Source organism: Pieris napi, chromosome 1 (assembly GCF_905475465.1).
Source record: "Pieris napi chromosome 1, ilPieNapi1.2, whole genome shotgun sequence".
NCBI lineage: Eukaryota > Metazoa > Arthropoda > Insecta > Lepidoptera > Pieridae > Pieris > Pieris napi.
The window spans coordinates 5,070,892-5,095,188 of NC_062234.1; the positions used below are offsets into that span (position 1 = coordinate 5,070,892).

The 24,297-nt window shown below is 31.3% G+C and overlaps 1 protein-coding gene across 1 annotated transcript in view; it reads left to right on the forward strand.

The window, feature by feature from the left end:
* Nucleotides 1-1,769: 1,769 nt before the first annotated feature.
* LOC125057970 overlaps nt 1,770-24,297 on the forward strand; it is a 133,734-nt gene continuing 111,206 nt past the window's right edge. Inside the window, exons 1-2 of the mRNA XM_047662061.1 lie at nt 1,770-1,956; nt 16,117-16,256. Of these exons, the coding sequence (XP_047518017.1) occupies nt 16,192-16,256 (65 nt within the window). The 5' untranslated portion in view covers nt 1,770-1,956; nt 16,117-16,191. The remainder of the gene's footprint in view (nt 1,957-16,116; nt 16,257-24,297) is intronic.

A 24,297-nucleotide genomic window follows, 5' to 3' on the forward strand; every position in this document is an offset into this window, starting at 1 on the left:
CAGATGGACGACCACAAAAATAAGGATAAGGTAAACTAGTGTCAATAAATTGATAAATTCGTAACGTAACTAACGTTAAAATTATGCCAATGTATTTATTTGGTTAGTGAATAAAGGCTTTCATTATTATTATTATTTCCATGTAGGAAGAGAACGTCGGGGGGACATGACGTGCAAGAAGCTAAGTGATGACTATCGACTTGCGGGCGTTTCCTTTCTCAGTAATACTTACTGTTATACATACTAAACCCTGTTACTGAAGATCGACCTACCTTGTCTAATCTTTATATATATAATTTTTCTGTGAGTGTGTATGTCACTGAACTTCTCTCAAACGACTGGACCGATTTTGATGAAATTTTTTGTGTGTGTTCAAGGGGATCTGGAATGGTTTAGATTCACAAATCAGCCCGGCAGGTGGCGCTGCAGTCGGTACTTTCATACTTTAATATCCTAATAGCTTGAAATATCATGCAGGACAACGTCTGTGGGGTCCAATAGTTTCTTATAAATGATAAAAATACATAAAGATCAGGAGTCGACGTGATCATGCTTGGTAGACTTGTAAAAACGCGTTTAAGCCCGGTGAAATATATTTTACACACACTGTATTATTCAATTAATTCGTACTATAATAATTGATAGCGCAATATACCTGGCCAGCGGTCAGACACCTATTATGGCACGTGCCGTTACTTCGTCGTAACTTTAACTCCGCAACCCGATCACGGATCACTTGCTATTATTTTAGTTAAATGAAATATTTCTTTTTTTTTACCGGGACTGTCTGACGGTTCATGTGATAGCTGAGACCACCTATGGACACCAAAACCCAGGCCCCGAGCCAAGAAGGCTGGCGAGACCGTAAGAATAATTACTTAACAATTTTGCCTTTTAATTAAGTTCTTGATTCTATAATGAAAATAGTTACCTAGAAGTTTGATGTTAGAAAATATCTAGGGTTGGTATTATGGGGAGTCATGTTCCATGATACCATCATGGCCGACTGGCAAGGCTAACTTTAGGTAATAGAACAAGGTAACTTTAGGTATAAACAATCTGGACCCAACGATTTGTTTCATAGATATTGATTTAATTAAGTTATGGAGACGTAAAGCTTACGAATTAGATGTCCAACGACAATACATATTAGCTAGAATAATTATTTATGGTTCGTTGGTACTGTACTCCAACCGATGCATTGTTTAACCACCCAGTACGGTACGTAAATTACCCTTCCAACCCTTATTATTTGTTCGTGTTATTACTATGCGCATTTTCCCATTTTGCGTTTTCCGTATTTTATACAAAATATTTCTAGGTCAGTTTTAATGATTATATCTACAACCATAGCGTGACGTCTCGACGTTCATCTGTGAGTCACGATTAAATACCATTTAAGATAGTGAAAGTTTAGTGAAAATTATTTTTTAAACGTATAGAGAAAATAAAAAGTCATTTCACTGATACTATTGTTAATCTTTCTCGCGTCAGTGATTAGGAGACTGAATCGCTTTTTAATATCGGTAACCTGTATTACCAAGTCAAGCTTCGAATGTAGAACATAATAATTTATCGAAGTCTACAAAAATACTCCAATAAGTCAAATAAAAATTATATTTTCGAACTTCAGAAATTTATTTTCTTATACATTTAAAACTTGAAAAAGTATTATGAATTAATATATTTTTATGGTACCACATACCGAATTCTATGTCACCCACTTAAACCATAGTGGGTAGAACAGGTGCGTACGCGCAAAGTTAGCGTGCACACGAAGCCGCGAACACGCGTCGCGGCACATCTTTAGTTTCTAAGAGAAAAACGACCTTATTTCGAAAATATTATAGTTTATAATTGAGTGTCCGAATCTATCCGCTTTATCGAATGTTTAGAAAACTGTGATTTTATTTGTGAGTGATTTTCATCTTGGTGATATTGTTGTGGAATTTTATGGTAAGATTATCTTTTTGGAAATTTAATTTTGATTTGCTAAGCACGACCAACGATTTAAAGCTGTAAATTTTATTGAAAAAATAGTCAAATAGAGCTATATAAATCTAATTTCTATTGTATTGCGAAAAGAAAATCATACAAACTAGGAAGAAACTACATTACAAATACATCTCTTATGAAAAATGTAAAAGTATGTAAATAAATTCAAGTATCTTATAATTAACATACAAACATGAAGATGGACATATACAGAACATTATATATTAGATAAATTCTTTGGATTCCCAAACGACACATTTTCTAGTTTTTTTGTTTAATAAACTTGGCTCCCTAACTAATAAGAGTGTTTCATCATTACGTGTTTAATATTTTCATTAAATGTAATTTTATAATTGAAAAAATATTTTATAATCCACACTTAACTGTAACAACCTTAATGACCAATGCATACCATACGATACCATAATTAATAGTGGTTGCCTGGAAGAGATCGCTCGAAAGTGATAAGGCCGCCAGTTGCCGCCCTCCTTTTCATTTAATTTTGTCAATTGTATTATGTTTCTGCAACTAAGTGTTAATAAATAAATAAATAATAAGCTAACATATATATGACTAATAATTCCCAAAAAAAACTATTTTGGTTTGTGATATCAGTATATAAATTAACAAAAATAGTAACTTTGAAATTACAAATGCTTTTTTCATAATCATGTAAGTTTTATAGTAGTAGTATTAAACTTAAAATTTGACTTTAAATAGAACCACACTGTCTGTCTGTCGTAACAATATTAGTATGGAAAGTATGTATATATGCTTATTAATATTCTTAAACGGTAGTATCTCTGAGTTATCGACCTCTTTTATTTCAATACTCACGAATACAATTTGATGCTACCGAAGCGATCTAATTAGACTTTTGATCAATTTTATATATTAAAATGGGATGAATGGTATAAACGCACGTAACATTAGTTTTATGTATTTAAATATATATTGTGCTACAGGTACTAAAATACCTTCCAGCATAGAGAAAAAAGTTGTCATCGCAGAATCAAAACAGATTTATAATAGCCATAATTAATGACAAAAAACTGTGTAAAGAATTAACTTAATTATTGATACTACTTGATACTCAGAAGCAAAAGAAATCATACAATTCGTCTTATTATATTATTATAATATTCTGCTTATAATAAATTATACATTTTATTAAACCAAAGATATTTTATTCAATTATTAGAAACATATGTTTATATAATGTGATCAATTAACATTTTATTTGTCTCGTAACCAATAGGACAGATGGCTGATTTATGTTTTATTTTTTAAAGATATTCTTATGATATTTTATTTACTGCTAGAAGCAATCCCGTTACCACTATTCCTATTGGCTTATTCTTTGGCTAGAAAATATGCAAGGGTGCACTATACCTTTGTATTTACCTGAAAATAATATAAAGTGGAATCTGTTGTAATCCTCAGTAAGTCGAAAAAATTGCCATTCCCTTCCGTTGAACTCCTGAATACGCATTACGCGGTATCTCGAGTTATGTAGACTTCGTATCTCGAACAAAATGTCATTTCCCTACGAAGTATCGACAGTACATAAATATACTTTATAACTCGAATTTCAAAAAGAAGACTCCGCAACTCGTAAAAGTAGTAAAATATAATAACGTCTTACTTGGAATTTCCCGGAATAATAACAATAAAATCCAGAATGTATGTTCGGGTTCGAGGCTTCTGATCCAATGTTTTTGTCTTGTACATGTGCAATGAATGAATACATTCATATTTTTTTAGCGTACAGTTTACTTCATTAATATGTAATTCGTTTTAATATGTAAAAAATATAAACTACAAAACTTAAGTTGAATTTTTATTCATATTCGACTCTACAAATCGAAAGTTATAGAGATTCTACTGTATATCTTAATATTTAGCTATAAACTGCTTAAAATGCTAATTGTAACTTAAACTTAAAGAAACTTGACCTCAAGCAAAATCCGCTTGATGTCACGGTGAATTATGTAAATGTTAACAAAAAAATTTTGTATAAAAATACTATACGTATATTAATGAGGTATATATTGATGCTCGTCTAAGATCGATGATTCACGACCAAGATAATTTGGATTTAGAATTTTATACCTTGACAATTTATTGGCATGTTTAATGTGGTAACTTGTCCAGCAAGATACGTATAAGGGTGTGACTTTAAGTTATGTAGTGTCAATTTAGTAAGAATATTTAGAAGTAGATATGTATTTAATCGTATAAGTAACTACGTTGGCGTTTTATAATAATAAATTATATAAGTATACTGATAAGTATTATTTTGAAATGACTTATTTGGTTTTTGAGTTTCACGGTTATTAATCTTTAACTTATTGGGTCATAAAAGTTATCGAACACATAAACTTAGGTAAGCTGGCCATTTTAGTTTAACAAAAACAAAATTATTTGAAATATTTATACATAGACCAATAGCGTAATGAAATAGATAAACTGGATTTAGTATTCGGTCATTACTCGTTTTTAAAAAGGTTGAACTCTTAAGCATATAAGCAAAAAAATCTATTACAAAATTGCCTGTATCTACCGAGGGTACCAACACGGATGTGGGCGCTAGCATGTAGCACCACGATGTATTTAAAAAAAATGTGAGGCCATGGCTATCGAACTATAGAATCGCCTTTCCAGAAGTTACAGATCACTGCCGTGTAATGCTTTCAAGGGGAAGGGGATATATTGTAAATAAAAATATTACCGATGTAGCCAATGTAACGGGGCGGGGCGTATTTCGCGAGACGCGTTATACACCATTCGTTAACTAGTGTATTGGAATTAATATAATGTATCTTGTTTTTTTGGAAAAATTTGACAGATAGAAAAAGTCCCTGGACACAATGGCAGGGAGTATTATTAATAATAAAAAAAGGTGCCTTTACAATGTGGGAGAGTTTTTAGATCATAAGTTTTGACAACAATTATAAATATGTTTTTTTTTTTTTTTTTTTTATAAAACAAACGGGCAGGAGGCTCACCTGATGTTAAGTGATACCGCCGCCCATGGACACTCTCAATGCCAGAGGGCTCGCGAGTGCGTTGCCGGTCTTTCAGGAATCGGTACGCTCTTTTCTTGAAGGACCCTAAGTCGAATTGGTTCGGAAATACCTCAGTGGGCAGCTGGTTCCACATAGTGGTGGTGCGCGGCAAAAACTGCCTTGAAAAACGCTCAGTTGTGGAACGGCGGACGTCGAGGTGATACGGGTGGAATTTCGTATTCTGTCTCGACGTCCGATGATGAAATTCAGCTGCAGGTATTAATCCGAACAACTCCTCTGAACACTCTCCATGGTAAATGCGGTAGAAGATGCAGAGTGACCCCACATCTCTACGCAACGCCAAAGGATCAAGCCGCTGGGAGAGGGATTGGTCGTCGACGATTCGAACCGCTCTGCGTTGTATACGGTCAAGTGGAAGGAGCTGGTACTGGGGAGCCCCCGCCCAGAGGTGAGAGCAGTATTCCATGTGGGGCCGAATTTGCGCTTTATATAGTTGCATGCGGTGGCCCGGAGTGAAGTACCGCCTCGCCTTGCTGAGCACACCAAGCTTTTTGGAGGCTAATTTAGCCTTTCCCTCCAAGTGACCGCGAAACTGAACGTCGTTCGATATGTCAACGCCAAGTATTCCAATGCTGGCTGTGGCTTTAAGAAGAGTGTTTTCGAAAAGAGGAGTGGCGACAAAGGGTGTTTTTTTAGCGGAAAACGCGCAAACTTGTGTCTTCTTGGGGTTAAATTGGACTAGGTTTAGTCTGCCCCAGTCTGAGACTCCACGTAGTAGAGTTTCGACTTCAGACACAAGTTTGTTCCGGTACTCATCGACAACTGCCCGAGATTGTTCTTATTATCATGACACTATGATTTATATGACATTTTCATGCTTATTTTATTAATATGTGCGTTTTTTTAAAGTAGTCAATGTGAATGTAACACTTTGCAAATAAATAATTGATGTATTTATAGCTTAGCGGCTGAAGTTTGAAACCCACATATTCATTTTTATTTTAATAGTTATGATAGTTTTCCCTCCTTATAGTTTGATAAATGTAGCTTTGAGTACATCCATTTACATGTAACATACATATCTTAACAACGATTAACTCTTTAACACTTTCTACTGTCATTTCGTTTAATGATCATGTTGTCTAGGAAGAGATTTATTATATTAAGTACTTTGAGTGAAATCTCGGAGGAGTTCTTAAATTGCAACTTTAATAGCTACAATAATTTTCTTTAAAAAAATTTTACTTTCGTCCATTTAATTACCTATAGTCGTATATAAATATATATTTTTAATGTAATTGATAAATGCTTTAAAAAAATTTTTTTTTTTTATTTTGTATTGAATATATTATAACGATCAATGCATCTTACAAATTTTTATGAATATTTATTTTGTAGGTGTAGGTAATATTTGTTAACTGTGTTTTATCATTATGTTTGAATGTGTATTCCGTTTTTGGCTTTTGTGTTGTTTAGATATTGTATAAGTAGCTGTAGGAATGCTAATAAGAAAATAAATAAATAAATAATTATATCAAAACCTGCGATTAGTTCACTACTGATCAAAGGTTGTGAAGGGCAGTCACAGAACACTTATTGAAATCTTTACTAAGTAGTTAAATAACTGTTAACTATTAGTACGGTGGAAGGAAAGGTTAAATAATCAATTTTATAGAAGAAAACTGATTAGTCGCTTTAATAACACTGAGAAATAAAGAGAAAGGCTTGAACGGTTAAATTTAAACTATATTAACTAAAAAAAAATCACGTAACGTATTGCACAATGATAATTAAATCTTTTCAAGTTAATCTAATTCATATATTGTAGGTTACGGAATAGAAATTATATATTTTCAAAATTTAGAGCGATTTAGAGAAACTTTCATTTAATATACATATGTTCTTTTAATTAACATGTGAGTTATTGACATTTAATGTTATGCAATGTTATTAGCAAATGGCAAATTTATATAATAGGAAATTTGTACGTTTTATGCTTAATGAGTTGCAAAATCCATTAAATATTTTTTAATCTTTTAACATATATAATAATTTAGTTGGGAAATGCTGTTACGCGCGGCAATTTGTTTAGGGTTTAAATACGGGTCTCTGCTGTGTCCTATCCATTGAATTTAGATTTAGCTTGACGAATAGACTTAGGCGACTTATTGTGTTTCGTTCCGATGCATTATATTTCAATATTTAGATAAAGTGAATATTCTGAAATTATTAAGCTGTGTGTACCTGGTGTAATAGCGAGATGGCCACGGTCCGGTGCACACGATGCTTATCACGTATTTATGAACGCGTTTGTAAACTAATAAATTACGAAAACGTACCACTTTCAACTAAAACTTACGAAAATGTATAATTGTTTAATTTTGGGTTTCATCTTGAAATAAGACGGTCCAAAGTTACTCTGAAACGATACAAATTTGCTTGAATATTTTCTTAAGATCAGTGGTATTAATTTACCAGAAATAGAACCCAGATCTTACGAATACAATTGTGTTCACTACTAAGCCACGAAGGCAGCATATCATATGCAATTTATTAATATAGTTTAGTCAAAATATATGTATATTATGTATCCTTGATTTAATATCCGCTAAACAAATTATTATTTATTGGTGAAATCTACAAAATGGGCACACCTCAGTAAACAGTAGGACATAGTGATATTTAGAAATCAAGGTTAAACAAATCTTTAACAATTGAGACGAGACGTTTGCAAATAGTAAAATGATGTGCGAACGTAGATAACCATTCAAATTATAAAAATCTAATGACTTTCTTAACATTTAGTTTACAGCCCGTACTACCTATTCCACTAAAATACAACAAATTCAATAAAATTAACAAGGTTGAATAACAACATCAAATTCGTCAGAGTTATTTAGAATTTTTATCGATGTTTTCGCTATCACTTCACCTATATTTGCCAAGGATAATTTTCACAACCGTTCGGAATCCCGTCAGACGAGCGGAGCTTTACGTAATATGAACGAAAGTGACCAACGGGAGATGGCACGGTCAGCAAATTAATGTGAAATCAATTCCGACACGAGCTGTTACACGCTGTAGACATGCAATCCATTAATTAAATAGCGGTTTTAGTAACAGTTAATGTTAGGTATATAAGTTAGTTAGTATGTGTTACTGAATCTGGGAACTCTTGTTAAAAATGACGATTGTATAGGCATTTTTAACTAGAGTCCTTGGTTGATATCGCATAATGTTCATGATATAAGTACGATTTTTAGAAATAAAATTGTATCACCACATATAAAAAATCATTGCTTAGTGTGAGCAAAATCTATCAGCGAAATAGACACCATAGTTCACTCTTTCTTCGAATGACAAATACATAAATTAGGTTCGTTTAGTGCTTGAACTAAAGATATTGTGCCATATATTGTTCTATGAAAAAGTCGAACTTATTATATAATATTATGGTAATTACATTGACTATAGATTTTTCTTAATTAAAAAGGAATCAGTAATCAAATCGATTTATTACAAATACACTGTAATTTGTTTTTATTGTTTTTGTTGTGTAAATCTTATAGGCATTCGCGAAGTAATGTGTTTATTGAGTCATCACTGTATAAAAATGATTAACGGCGCAATCTTAAGGTTTAAAATTTTGTACAAGGTCTTTAAGGTATTTTTAATACAAAAATGTGTAGCATTTAAGAGGACTTGCGCAATGATCCAGCAAAAAAATCTGGAAATAATAAATAGTGAATAATTATTGTTTAATTTTGTATGTAAAAGTATCGATAGTATTATTATTATTATATTTTATTGTAGTTAAATCTAGCATTAAGTATTTTGGTCTAAAGTATAAAGATAATCACGAGTTTTTATAGATGTTAATTTTTTTGGATCCATACTACATCCCGAGGGAACATTTTGTTTTAAATATACATAAATCTCATTGCAATGTCCTTTGCTATCAGTACATAATAGCCCTAACCAAATCATTGGCGCATTTGTAACGATTTATTTTCCATATACCATTGGCGACATTCCCTTTATTACGAAAGCCTCAAATTATATTAACATCAACTGAATATAATCAAGACAAATACAATTGTTGCATTTGTTTTATACCATTTTCATGTCATTTATTTACATATCTAAGTCAGAAATCACATTTGTATTTATTTGTTCCATGATTTGTATTTATGATGGCAATAAAATTAAGTCACATATCTTAACTTCAAACTTATCAAATTTGATCGCAGTTCAGCTGTAAATGTTAAGGAAATATGTTCTGTGTCTTATTTGTATATCTTACGATATATTTTATGACTGTCAAAATATAGTGACGTCTAACACTTGACCATGATCGTTGCTTCAACCAAGGCTAGTGGATTTGCATAAATATGTAAAATATTAGATGTAAAATATTGATTTATTTCATATAGTGGACAAAGTTCAAAATCGAAATAAGTTGTGTAATGTGTAGTATTCATATTTTTTCTCATTTCTTCATCCTTTTTGACACTGGTTTTCCTAAAAAGGAGTGTAGAACAATACAAAACGTAAATTAATATAAAACACAGAACTAGATATGACACTGTTCATTAAGGCCGATTTACATTATCTTAGTGTTTAGGAGAGTGCTTTAGGATAGTGCTTTAGTTGAAACATGTAAACGCTACTTGCTTTAGTAAACGCTACGCTAAAGAACTTGCCTTTCAAGTTGTACTAAAGCACTCTCCTAAACACTAAGATAATGTAAATCGGCCTTTATACATTGCTAATAGTTCAATCCTAAAACACTAATGAGCACGTGACCTACTTACCACAAAATTATAAATATAATTATTAAACCAGCAACGAATTTCCTTTCGGACGTTAACCTAACTAGCTCTAGGATATGTTGTGTAATATTAAAACGTAATATCCTCTAATTTTTCTGATGAAATAACCAACTAATTTAACATGAGCTATTTTAAGAAGAATATATATTAATTGGAAGGTCACTTCTCGTTGGCAAGCAGATTGTATTCTGTTGGGATATTTAGTGATGCGCTTTGCATCGTAATTGTGACACACAAAAATGTCCTTAACCAGTATGAGTTCATACAAAGTACTCCCTTTTGTATATACTTTGGTTGATGGCCAAAGTTGTTGTTATACTCACATTTATATAATGCAGATCGAAAGAAAGTATTTATTACGAACAAAAACGAAATTTATGTTATTGCTCTACACTTATTATAATAATTAAAATAATAATACCTACTATTATAATTATAAACACATGTATTACAGATTAGTTACATTCTGGGGTTTTATTAGGTAGCTTCGTTTTATCAAAATTTAAATGTTATTTTTCTTACACGACCTTGTTTGAATCATCACTGACTCAAAAATGCTCTTACAACTTTCAGTTGCAAATTATTATTACTCATGTATTACGCGATTCTTTCACAAGATCGATGAAATGTTATGAAAATAATTTTAACTGGGTACGTCTATATAATAATAGGCTGAAAATTTTATCACTCATTTGGCTATTGAAGTGAAAGCATGATAACCAGTTTTTTTAATTTTGTATAAATTTTCAATATTTTAAAACGAGTTTTTATCATTCGGTCACTACCTAATAATAAGTTTATTAACAGGTTTCAATACAACGATTCACATAATTGCATAGAATTTTGATTACCAAAGTTATAATAAGTATTTGACATGGTCGAATTAATTTAGGTGTTAAATTTAAGTTTTACTTTCATTCCGTTCTAACTTTTCATTCTATTATAAGTATTTAGATTTATAGTGATACTAGCGACCCGCCCCGGCTTCGCACGGGTGCAATGCTGATACTAAATACACTACAGAAAAACTGTGCGGCCGGCCGGTACCGCCGCAAACGCTACGTCCCGCAATTTTTAAATCTGTAATATCTTCGAAAATATTCATATGTAATACCACAAGAGCTTCAAAATTATCGGGTATTTCCCGATAGGTTCGTTGCAAACAATTAATATAGTTGTCATGACGACGACAGTCGTCATGACGACTCTATTTGTTTGCAACGAACCTTGAGGGAAATACCAGATAATTTTGAAGCTCGAGTGGTATTCGGGGGATTATTTTTCCGACCCAAATGTCGGCCAATAGAATTGCACCATGAGACGAAATGTACAGTTAACAAATAAGAATTTCATAATGAATAAAACAACTACTTAATACTTTTCTTGAAGCAACGACCAGAGAAAATTTTCACAAAAAATTTTCAGTATAATACCATGTAGGTTGTACCACGTGACGTCGAATGGTGCAATTCTATTGGCCGACATTAGGGTCGGAAAAATAATCACTTAAATCATACGGTGTAAAGGGCCATATAGATCTATATTAAATGAACAATGTATTCAAGGTATTTAATTGGTTAAGGATTAATGCTGTATTGGTTAATATCGATTCGAAAATTAGCCATTATTTGTCGTAAAAAGTAAATGACAAAAAAAAGTTATTGTGGGTTATCCATAAGAGATAGACATATACCATCACGGACTTTTCTGTAGACCTTTTCAATGTGTACAATACTTAGTACATTATTTTGATAAAACTCGTAGGGTTCAGCCTGCGTTTGCAATGTAAGCGGAAAAAATGTAATTATTTACGACATCACATTAGAAACCTCAAAAATAACAGTACTTCTCCACTATTTAATGGATGTTATTATACATATAAACCACTCTATCTATTAAAAAAAACCGCATCAAAATCCGTTGTGTAGTTTCAAAGATTTAAGCATACAAAGGGAAATAGGGACAGAGAAAGCGACTTTGTTTTATACTATGTAGTGATTAAGAAACGCGACTTAGCGCTAAGTGTGACTCCCGTGTGTCAAAAAGGCGTTGGTTTTTGACATACAGAAGTCTTACTGAGGCCTGAATAAAATGTCAATTTAACTTAAAGCTAGTTTCAAGAGCTGTCAAACCATTTGCTCTGCGTGAAGTTTGAAGAAGAAGACATATTAGCGGCGCTCAAGACGAGTTTGTGTCTTGAGATACGAATTAGAATGTGGACCTTAGTCTCAATTTTAAATACCTTAGTGCTAAAATTTTGCTATAAAAACAATGCTCAATTAAACAGATTCAAAAAGTCCTAGACCCAGAAAAACGTTACCGGTAACCCATAATAAAATTTACAATTATGTATATCAATAAAATCTACCAGAATCACATACATGAACTCTTATAAATGTCCCTTGAACGCTAACTTGCAAAATTACCAAGATCTGAACATCCAAGAAACTCGGCTTTCCTGATATAGATATTGATTAAAATAAAAAAATCTAATAAAATAAAATATGTTTATTATAGAACATAAGATACATGTATCACTTATTCCACGTCATTAAATTTGAATTTGTAGGCATCCCTACTCATCGGCAAAGAAGACAGAGGGTGTAGGCCGAGAGAAAAAGCCGGCGTAAAAAAACTCTCGGTACTCTTTCAAAATAGCAAATCAGATTACAAATAACAACAATCTGTTTGTGTCATTTTGACAGATTACAGTATTCTACATATTACACTTATCCAAACTCAATTAATACACCGTTTTATAAATTAAAAGGCTTAATTTTTTAACAGTTAACGAATGTGTTGATCAAACTTACCGAGGTCAATCGGTAGGTGCAATAAGTTAATACCAGTTTGGTGAGATTTTTTGCCCAGAATCTAAGGATTTGATAGTGTGACACTTGGTAATATGTAGTTACAACATAATATTTTAACGAAGTTATAGTTGAGTTAATGAATATCGAAAGTATATATACCGGTATACTCATTCACATATGAGTGGTTTGTTTTCTTTATACTGGCTTAATTTTGGTTAATAAATGAAAATTCTTAAAAAAAATCTGGTTTTATATTTGACACATTTTTTTAAACATGAAATTGGTTAAATTAATTTTTAATTTTACCTTTGTTTTGTCAATTTTAATAACATCAACGTTTATTTAAGTTTTATAAAACTCACTTTCGCATATAAGTAGCATACAATACAGACATTAAACCCTAAGGAATAAGTTGAAAGAGCTATTCTATTATGAAATAATTTCCCAAGGGAACAGAAATCTTGGCGCCACAAGAATTTAAATTCAATACATCATTGGTGGCGGTTATAAAATAAGTCAGAATGTTTTGTCTGGATCCAGGTTTTGTTTACTTTGTAAGATATTATATTCAGATTGAGTGAAAGTGTTACACGATTTTAAGACTTTTGCCTGGTTCAACGGCCAGTATTTATAACATCCTGAAATTGTGGCAAACTAGTTTTCTATCACTTTGTTAACCATTCAAGAACTAAAATGTCTCGTGTTTAAGATATGCAAATTATAACGAGTGAAAAGCGTGTTGCATTTTCCAGTTTAATATCGCACAATGAAACGGTATTAAACGTTTTTCTAGCTCTCAGTCCAAGGTTCTTCCTCTATCATGAAATCATCTGTGCTGATTTAGCAGAGCATTGTAGTACACAGCACTGAAAGTGCTTGTTATCGTTTTTCGAGTTTCGACTATGTTTCAACAGGCTTTCCGACTTACTCGTAACTCATTTAATTATCTTAGTAATTTACAAGGCGTATTAATTTCTCTGATGTAGTCGAATAGCGACGGCGCGAAGTAAGCTAGGATAAAATAAGCATTACGTATTGTGCACGTATTTTAGTGGGTTTTCAATAAAATATAATATCCTGGATGGATGAAGTCTTCATTTAATCCTACCTACTAGTGGCACTTTAACCTTTTTTTAAGTCTGGGCCTCAGATTTTTGTATCTGTTAGATCATCGTTTGTTTTTTCTAATAGGAAAGTATGTGATCTGCCTTCTGTGCCTGTCACACGTCATCAACTTTTCTGGGTCGAAGGCATGCACGCTGACGATACGAGGAAGTGTTAAATGCGCAAATAGACAGTAAATTCATTGGTGCACAGCCGGTATTCGAACCTAAGACCTCAGGGTGAGAGTCGCACGCTGAAGCCACTAAGCCAAGCCTGCTCGCGTTTCTTGCTAAACTCTCTATAAAAATGAATAATAAAATTCCTTAATATTTGTGCAAGAATCCGAAGATTTTAAAGCAACATTACTTAAAGAATGTATATGTGCCAATGAAAGTCGGAAGATCAATCAATTTTCACTTCGCCACATCCACAATAGTTGGCCTCTAACTACATTGTTTGCGACATACTTTCGTAAAAGTTTAATAAATCCATAAATAGCAATAAGCACTCAATTCCAAGTATTTCATGCTGTGGTTCTTCAGTCATTCTCCAGTCATAACTATTAATCCTTTATGTACTTTTAATTTAATGAATGAAAAGGCTTAATATTAGGCTTTTATAACATCTTTAAAAAAAATCGTAATAACGCTTTACATGTTCTGTTATAGTATGTTTTAAATTGCTTGATTTGAATGTATTCATTACAAACATACAAAAATACAATATGATCTTTATAACGTAAAGATGAATGTTCATTAATGTTTTAATTGGGGCAGGTTTTTAAACATAGTCACAAACTAACATTTCATTCACTTTTCTAAATCAGAAACATTGTGAAGTCAACTGTCAAAATCATTTATTCATATAGGTACACTTATGAACGTCAATAAATAAATACATATTAAATGCTAAATGCTTCTAATTTTACATTTACTACCAGTTCTCAAATCAAATTAATAATAAAAAATGGTATACATATTAAGGTACATTTTCGTATGTAAAAAACTGAATTATAAATAGTTTATTCTAGCTTAACTATTCGATATAAAAATAATATGCGGTTAGTAGGTCAATGAACCGGTTCGTTTACTATCGTTGCCCTACTGACGTGTTGACACTCAAAATAATTGATAGATAGGTTTTAGGAATTCCAATTGCTATAAAGAGTTAATGTGTTTTGACAGTACGAGATAGTTTTGTCCTAGATTGCTGTTAATGACAATAGAATTGTCTCCAGTTCAAAGTTCTAAAGACCTTTAGTGGTTCATGGGGCCAATTGTGTGGCTACATGGGAATTTGCAGTTTTCATACAGAATGTGTCTTAAACATTAAGCCACGGAGGTGGTTGTACAGGATATGTATACAAATTCCAGAGGTTAAGTAGATGATGTAATATAATAGTATTTCTTTAAAAATGTGAAAGCGGCCTAACATACAAGCTGGGTAATTATTTTACAAATTAAAAGTTATTTTATAATGTAGAAAGTAAAAGTAAGAACATACCGAATCGTACCTTAATATTTTTACCAGTTTATAATAATAATAAAGAGATATCGTTTTATTATTTATGACCGTTTTGTATTGCTGTGTGTTCATTTTTTCCTTCTAAATAACCTAGATTAAACAACCATTCATATACATGCAATTGTTATACATTTCCCATAGCACATATTTACAACTTGATTAGCAGATTGGATATACCGAGAGATGAATGATATCTCCTAATATATAAAAATTGTTTCCATATTCATTATATTTGCTTCAGTGTTAATATATATATATATATATATATATACTAGCAGACTCGGCCAAGCGTTGCTGTGGCTAAGATTTTTGTTGTATTACATAGTAGTAAACTATTCAAGAGAAACGGCAGGAGAACACCAATTCACCATTTTTTGGTGGTTATGCCATTAAATTGTAGCTTATGTGAAACGTTGGTACTTTCACAGCGCCATCTGTTAGAATTGTGACTATCAAATAATAAACGAATATATTGCAATAAAATAATATTGCTGGTATAAATTGAGATGTAAGCTATCCTATCTTTTAAGTTGGATCAAACTACACACGGTGTGCAAATTTGATTGATATCAGTTCGGTAGTTTAGGAGTCCATCCCGGACAAACAACGTGACACGTAATTTATATATATTAAGATTATTACTAGTTATTGTAAGACAAAGCCTACAATTTTACCTAAACTAAACTACCGGTTCGGTTGCACCAATATCAAGTCTCATTTGACCACTAACAACGACTACGCTAAGACAATTTCTAACAACGAATATTCCTTAATTCGTGTTTGTGTATATAAATATTAATTTACATCTCTCTATTTCAGATTGCTAAGCGAGAGTTTGAAAAAGTGCAAGTGTAAGTGTAAATTCGTGTCTGTGTAGTGTTCTGTGTATTCAAGATGATGACCCTATATAGGACCATAAAAGGCACAAGCACATCGAAACGAAAAAAGCGCGAAAGGAGGTTAGTATTTTTTCTAATATAAATTAGAAAGAAGATTTATGGACTTGATTATATATAACTTGTAGTATAGAAAAAATGGAAATTATAAAATTTAACCGACTTTTAAATCCGTCGAAAAGTATAAAATAATAATGTTTTTCATTTGCATTGGTCGTATATAAATAAAAAATGAAATATGTTTAATAGTTTATGTGCACGAAAATAGTATGAAGCCAGTTTTTATCGCTGAAAAGTAAAATCATTAAAATAATAAAGAGTTGTACGTAAGAAAATAATAAATAATATATAGTCGTCCTTTCGAATTTTAATGTTTGACGGTACTCGATACATTCCTCCGTCGCTGTAAAATTGATATATTATACAATGTGATAAGCTAAAAAGGCCCATTAATTTCCGTAACAAAGAACCAAATATCGCATGAAAGCACAAATGACCTAGTTTTTTTTTAAATTAAATGCCACATATTATTTGACCCCAGGTGGTTACAGTTTTACGAAAAATCCATAATATATCGTGTATTATAAACCTTACAGAAAATAACATATTTCTTCGTTTAAAGACAATTAATCATACATTAATTACTCATTAGATTATCTAATGTACATAAAGCGTTAAACATTGTACATAAATCATATTTGTGTACTGCTGACGCTTCATTAGGAATTAAATTAACACTTCGTTTAATTATCGTAACATGTGGTTGGAGAAATTTACGATTTAGTTTTTGCAAAACTTTTTCCAAATATATGTTTTTAAACATACATACATGTTTTTTAATAGGATTATAGACTGACGGCTCATTGGTCTAGAGGTTAGTACCCCTGACTGCGAATCCATGGGTCCCGGGTTCGATCCCCGGCTGAGACAAACATCGATGTGATGAGCATTTGGTGTTGTGCTTAGGTCTTGGGTGTTTAAATATGTATTTATATGTCTATCTATCTATAATATGTATGTATATCCGTTGCCTAGTACCCATAACACCAGCTTCACCAGCTTAGCATGGGACTAGGTTAATTGGTGTGAATTGTCCAATAAAAAAAAAAAATATATATAAAATAATATATATATATATAAAAATATATACATCGAGGTTGTAAAGGAAATGGAATGGCTGAGTGTTTTGAAACTTTTAAGTAATCAAATGATAAGGTTTATTTGATTATCCATAAAGCCATTAATAAAATTACATACTATACTTAAATACTATTGCTTTTGCATCTTTATATTAATTGTTTTTATACATTTTCAATTACTCTATGTTTCATGTTTCAGTTAGTTAAGAGCACTTTCGTAACTGGTTGGTCTAATTGTCGGTAAACTAGAACTGGGTTCTTGGAATTATATTCTGTTGATTCGTAATAGCCGTCATACCAGACATAGTATATATATCTTGTAAATACAATATTTGGCTTAAATAAAATGGAATAACAAAAAGATTGTCTTTCGGTTCGGTGACGTTTTAGTATAAAACATTAGATTAAGTAAAACGAGTTAACGTTATTAGCATTACATATATATTATTATTATTGTTGATTAACATTATAGCCTTTTAACTTAATTATAAATATATATAACACGATTTCACAATTTATAATGCAATTTATAAAATGTTCTTCCTTTTTACTGGATATTATAGTTAATATTATAATAATAATAACAAGTCAATAACATTTGGAACGAAGTTCCTTATCGCGCGTTGTGAAAGGGGCAAATAGCAAAAACGACACTTTTTTGCTATTTGCTATTGTAATACACCGGTTCTCGTCCGATCACCGAAGTTAAGCAACGTCGGGCGAGGTCAGTACTTGGATGGGTGACCGCCTGAGAACACCTCCTTCTGTTTTTTTTTTTTCGTCGTAAGATTGGTGTCGAGAAAATCTATCATACTGTTATGATACCAATTAACATATAAATTAATCGAAAGGAATTTCGTTCCATTCGGGTGTCCCTTGACACCTCTAAAGTTTTTTGAATTTTTTGAAACCTCAAGTTTAAATCTTTATTTTCTCTGATTTCCTTAAACCCTTGAATATTTTTTTAAAACGGAGATTTACTATTAAATTAAGAACAATATTTAATGGAATAGATTTCTAGGAAACAACCACGATAAAATTATTGTTATCAGTGGCGCCGTGACTTTATTACGGCGGTGGAGTGTAATCAGATCAGATCGTAAATAGCGTTGTTACTTTATATGCGCATACGTTCACTTTGAAGCAACGAAACAACGTAGTACCTGACTTATACATTAGGTGGCGCTAGCAGTATTGCATAAAGTATAAATAATCTTTTTTATACTTGATGTAAGTTAGATTAAGTTAATTGTAAGTTACCATTAATATAATGATTAGCCTATATTATAATATAATACATATATATTTTAGGGGTCCTAGCGCTATAAGGCTTTCTAAAGAATTAGCAAAAAGGTTAGACGAAATCACAGGAGACCGAAGAGCTGGCAGCTACCTCGGACAAGATTTAGTCTAGCTATTCTAAGGGGGAACGCTGCCAGTATTTTCGGAAAATTGCCTAAAGGGACTCCTTTTAATAATATATTTTAGTTATTATATTTTAAGGTTAGTTATTGTTTTTTTGTTATTGATTAAAACGTAGATGAAAAGAAAAACCAACATGTTATAATAATCAATAGTAGTATATTAGTATTTCAAAGTTATTTTAACGTTAACGTTTTTTACTAAAGAGTTTTATAATGTAAGGAGAAGTACTAATTTGTATAATAATACATATAAAATTAATAATTCCAATATTGCAATATTAGTAAATTTCTGATTAGGGAATTATATAGGCATCATTAATTACGAATTTTGGCAAAAGGGTAACCTTTTATTGTCATTGACATCTTGCTAACAATATCGATCTGACAGACAAAACTAATGGGATAACGCAAAAAACATAATTAAGTTATTAAATCTGTGTATTTTCTAATTAAGATGATGACTACAGACATCTGTTCTCGTAGACCGATTATTTTGTTTTGTGTTACGTGTTGGGTTTTTGTATCGGATAGTAAAAAATAGAAACGCTAATTGCTAACGCTTTGATGTGCTGATAATTGAGTGATCTATTTGTCAGAACATTACTATTATCTGTATCGAAGTCTATAATTACATATTTAATTACTTCATGATCTATGCTGGGAATCATAAAATGAGAACTATTACAAGTAAAGATCTTACGATAAATCAGTTTGAAAAATAAACTAATTTAGCGCTTTAGACTACCTACTGTATCTAAATTGTTGGTGCTGATTCTGGTATACAACGAATAACTAGCAGCACCTTACAAACGTTGTGTAAAAAAAAAAACATGGCGATTAAAAAGAGTGGCGGAGAGTTTATTGCCAGTTCTTCTCTTCCGTTCTACGCCCTTGATTTGAGAACTGGCGGTAAATGTAAAATTAGAAGCATTAACATGTATTTCTTTAATGACGAATCACAAGTGTACAGTGTTACCTACGTGAATAAATAATTTTTGAATTTGAAAATTTGAATAACTGATTATTTTGTTTGAGTACAATATCAATATTTAATAACTGATTACCTAAGTGATTTTTTTTGCTGATAACAGCTAAGTTAATTTATAACACTTTCACTAGGCAAAGCCCTCGTTTTACGATGGAAATTTGATTATGAAAATCCAAATAAATTCTCGTTCAATAATCAAAATTAACATTCACAGTAAGTTACGCTTCATATAAGGCTATCTCCGGCGTAAAGTCAATGGAATAGTGTTATCTCGTCTGTATTTTGCCAAAAAAAACACACTCAACTAAGAACATCAACATTATCCTAAAGGTAATAATTGGTCCCATTGTAAAACTTTCCAACCCTGTCTGACACTATCGAACCTTATTCTATTCCAAGCGAAGGAGCATACGAATATTTAAGATTAATTTAAAATGCAACCTTCGCACAAAACGAAAGTGAAATCAGATTAACATTGCTAGCCTTTTAGTTGATCACACCATCGTTGTGTATTCATTGCTAGAACAAATTTTTAATTGCGTTTTATCTTCGAGATAAGCTAACAATACAGCCAAGATAAGTAAGTTAAGTGAGAATTTATGTTTGATTAACTTTTTTAAATGACGCCTTTGAATTCAGCGCATTCATTTATAGATAACACATTTAAATGTTCGATGATTTCAGATAATTGTATTTTTTTATATTATCATTTTACCATGCTCAGAGTATATTGAAATATTTATTTTATTTTGAATTTATAAAAAATTATATACAAAAACGCTACTTACTGTTCATTAAAAAACTATCATGTCATGTGTTTGGTTATGTTAAAAATCCTTATTATTAAATTAGGTTAGACTTAAATAACTTTTAAGTCTTAAGGTAGGCTAGATCGTAATGTTTCATGATGTCTTAGTGAAGACACATGTATATAAAAAAAAGAGTTTGCTTCCAACAAAATCTACTCCTGTAAAGTATATATAACTACTTATTTTTTAAGATACATATGGTTAACAAAATATATTCCAAAAAATATATAAATCATCACCCATTTTTCATTAACTCATTACTTCTTAATTAACAACATTGTGTTAATTTAGTATATGCAATATTTCGTACCAAATGATAACTTTGCATGCTATTCAGATACGCTTGAAATAAAAAGAAATGTCTCGTAAATAATGTCCTTGATAGACACACTGATTGTTTCGTGAGAGAATGTACGTAGAAATTCGCTCATCAATTATTATACAATACGTATTGAACAGGTGGCTTGTGAACACTTTGTATGTGTGATGTAACGTATCAACTGATCAGTGTTAGCCTGAGTTGACAATCTAGTTATGCAAAAGGGCCAAATTTGCACAATATATAATCTAATTTTGACAAAAATTTGCTACGTACACTCCCGAGCTTTCCTACTTGTATATTAATGAGTCAGGAATATTATTACATCATTCTATTCTTCACTAAATATTAAAGGTTATAGCCGTAGCTGGGAAGTCAAAGAACATGTAGCACGAGCCGCAGTTTATGCTAATTGTCACTGTCAACTGTCATCGTAGTTTCGGATTATGTTTTCCGTCATAGAGAATAGGGGAAAACGGACTTCGCAACAGACAGTAGACGTGGAAGATACTACTTTCTTTATTAGTTTTGAGTTCTTGCAGATAAAACCGTACCACTTAGAGCGTGTGAGATAGACATATTTTATTTGTGAGATCCTATTTCTTTCCCTTTATCCATTAACACTGTTACGTTATATGTCTACAAGTTATAGTAATTGTGTACATGTATAACATATTAAAATCTGCTACTGAATATTTTTTAGATAAAACACTATTAAATCAATTCCTGGAAGCGTCAATAATGCTTTTAGATAGACAAACAAAAGTAAAACGTTGTGCTCTGATTCGTCACCGTACATTTTCTATGACGTTGTAAATTGAGTGTAAATAATTCGATTCCTTTCACTTTATTCTTGGTAGTACATATTTTCAAATGAATATATCTAGAAACTATTTTGTTGTATAAGTTTAGAAAGATAGTATAAATATAAAACCGCAATTTTTGTTATCGAGTTTACATTGAATATTTACTTTATCCATAAATCGTTTGTACAAATGTTGAAGTTTCTAAGTTACATTTTTGTTAAGTTAAGAAATGTTTTTGCTCATCTATGTGAGCTGCTTTAATTTATTTTTTAGAACACTTGGAGGCACCAAATATAAATGATTCACGTATTTTTCCACATTATTTTCCGTGATCGTTGTAATTCTAGTTAAGTACTGATTTTGACAATGATATTGCGACCTACAACTTTTATTGCTTTATAACTGTTTCACTGTTTGCATATGGCATGGGAATATTAAAGTTTTAATTGTAAAATTACATGTAGTTTGTTTTCTATTCTTCCATGCTCTGAACTGGATTAAACCTTTAAGGTCTCCTTACCCTATTTGGCGATTTTCTTAACCTTCATAAGGTCTTTAATTTTACAAACGTTGCTGTCCTTTGGTTCAGATATAACCCAGGAGTAGAATTATACTGAAATATTGATAAAAATAAAGATTTTTTTAATGGATTTATTTGGCATATACATATATTTATTTGTATAGAATTACTTTTTATATGAGTTATAATTTTATACATCTAATACAAAAACAAAATCAATGTTGTTCCGTTACGCAAACCATTCTTCAATCACGCGAGTTTGAATTTAATGTATTTAGAATTTGATAATACCAAAACTACCGCTTCAACCAATACTTTTAAGTTTGTACTTGAAACTTTATACTACACCTTTGATCCTGCCCGTTGTTTAGAGACAGGATTCAGAGTTGAGACATAAGTAATAAGTATGACATTTATTTGAAACGTATTCGATGTGACGTACGGGCTCTTTGTTTGTTGCACCCTATACTTATGTTTTTATAAATTGACTAAAAATGTGTTGGGGCTACTACTATAAGGTTAAGGGATATATTACCTTCTAAATTCACATACAAGTATGTAATTATATTAATTGAGTTAGACTACATGATTAACTAATATCGAACTAACATATAAATTTAAACCGTATCTATAAATTTATAAATAGCAAAATAATCGGGCAATAAATAATTGCGATGTATTTTATGAATAAATACCCTTATAATATATTAAACTAATTATGTTTTTTCCTGGCTTCTTAAACTTTACAAAGTTCGATTTGAAAATGTAAAGAAATGAAAGTCTTTGTACAGTGTTTGCAAAATTAATGTAAGTCGATTTGCGGAATGAATCTTTGGTAATTTCAGCGTTTTGTAAGGGATATACCATGTAATTGAGGCAACGAGTTTTAAATATACTAGATTTAAATTTCTCAAATTAAGGTCACTCAAAAAGTTCTGTGGAAAACTCATCAAGATTTATACAAGAAATATTTAGTTAGATTTTACATAACCATTTTAATTTATAATTTTTTTAAATTAATAACGTTCATAACAATTATTGTCTCATGCTTCTGCAATTCGCGTAAGTATAATAACCATTCTTTCTTCTTTATTGAATTCTGCAACATCGGGTACCAAATCTGATAATAAAACCGTCTTGGTCCTTATACGATGCTACTGCTTAGTAACATCGTACATCTAAAACGGTTCATCAATACGATCAAACTTCGACAACTTTTTAAAGATACTTCCTTAGGCTTCTGAATTTATCAATGCTGCCACATGCCAAACTAAAAATAAAATTCGCTCGTTACAGTTACATAACCTTGTAATTCGTTATATCGTATAGCCAAATTATCGCCATCTGAGAGATCCCGTTGATTTGATACATACAGGTCGGTTCATTTACAAAAGTACCGTTATTAATGCAGGATAACACCTACATCGCTCTTTCAGCTAATTGAAGTTCTTTATTATTACTGTCTCGACAATATTATTTGCAAGATGGGCATAATATTTTACTCCGGCGCAATTGAGTTCGCACCGATTAAGAGAAATATTTTAAATCTCAAATCAACTCCTTGTCAATGTAATAAATTACATAATTCAAGCAAAGGTGTTAATTTACTGTGAAACCCTTATTGGTGCACTTAATATTTAGATTAGTGAATTCTTCTCGGAATACAAAACGTAACATTGTTTATAAAAATGATGTATTTCTGTGTTATTTATACAATTTTCACCTTTGTGGTATAGGAAATTAGAGTGTTTTTATAACAACATATTGTCATATAAATAAAGTGCAAATGTGTTTTTACAATGTTTATTTGAGCTTTGATTTCGAATTTAACTGCTTTTATCGCCCATAAAACGACATAATGCGCGCGATTGCCTGAATACTGATGCCTTACAAATGACCACTTGAAGGGCCAGTCGAGGATGAAGTATGTAGTAAAACAATATATTATGTTTCTGGTTTTGAAGTTATATCTATATAAATACTTTCTTATATAACTTTTAACAAAAGTATTGCCTCTATTCTTGATACTTAACTAAGATATAATTCGTATTTCTTAAAGTATTTAAAAAACGGGAAAATATGTTATAAAAATCAAAATT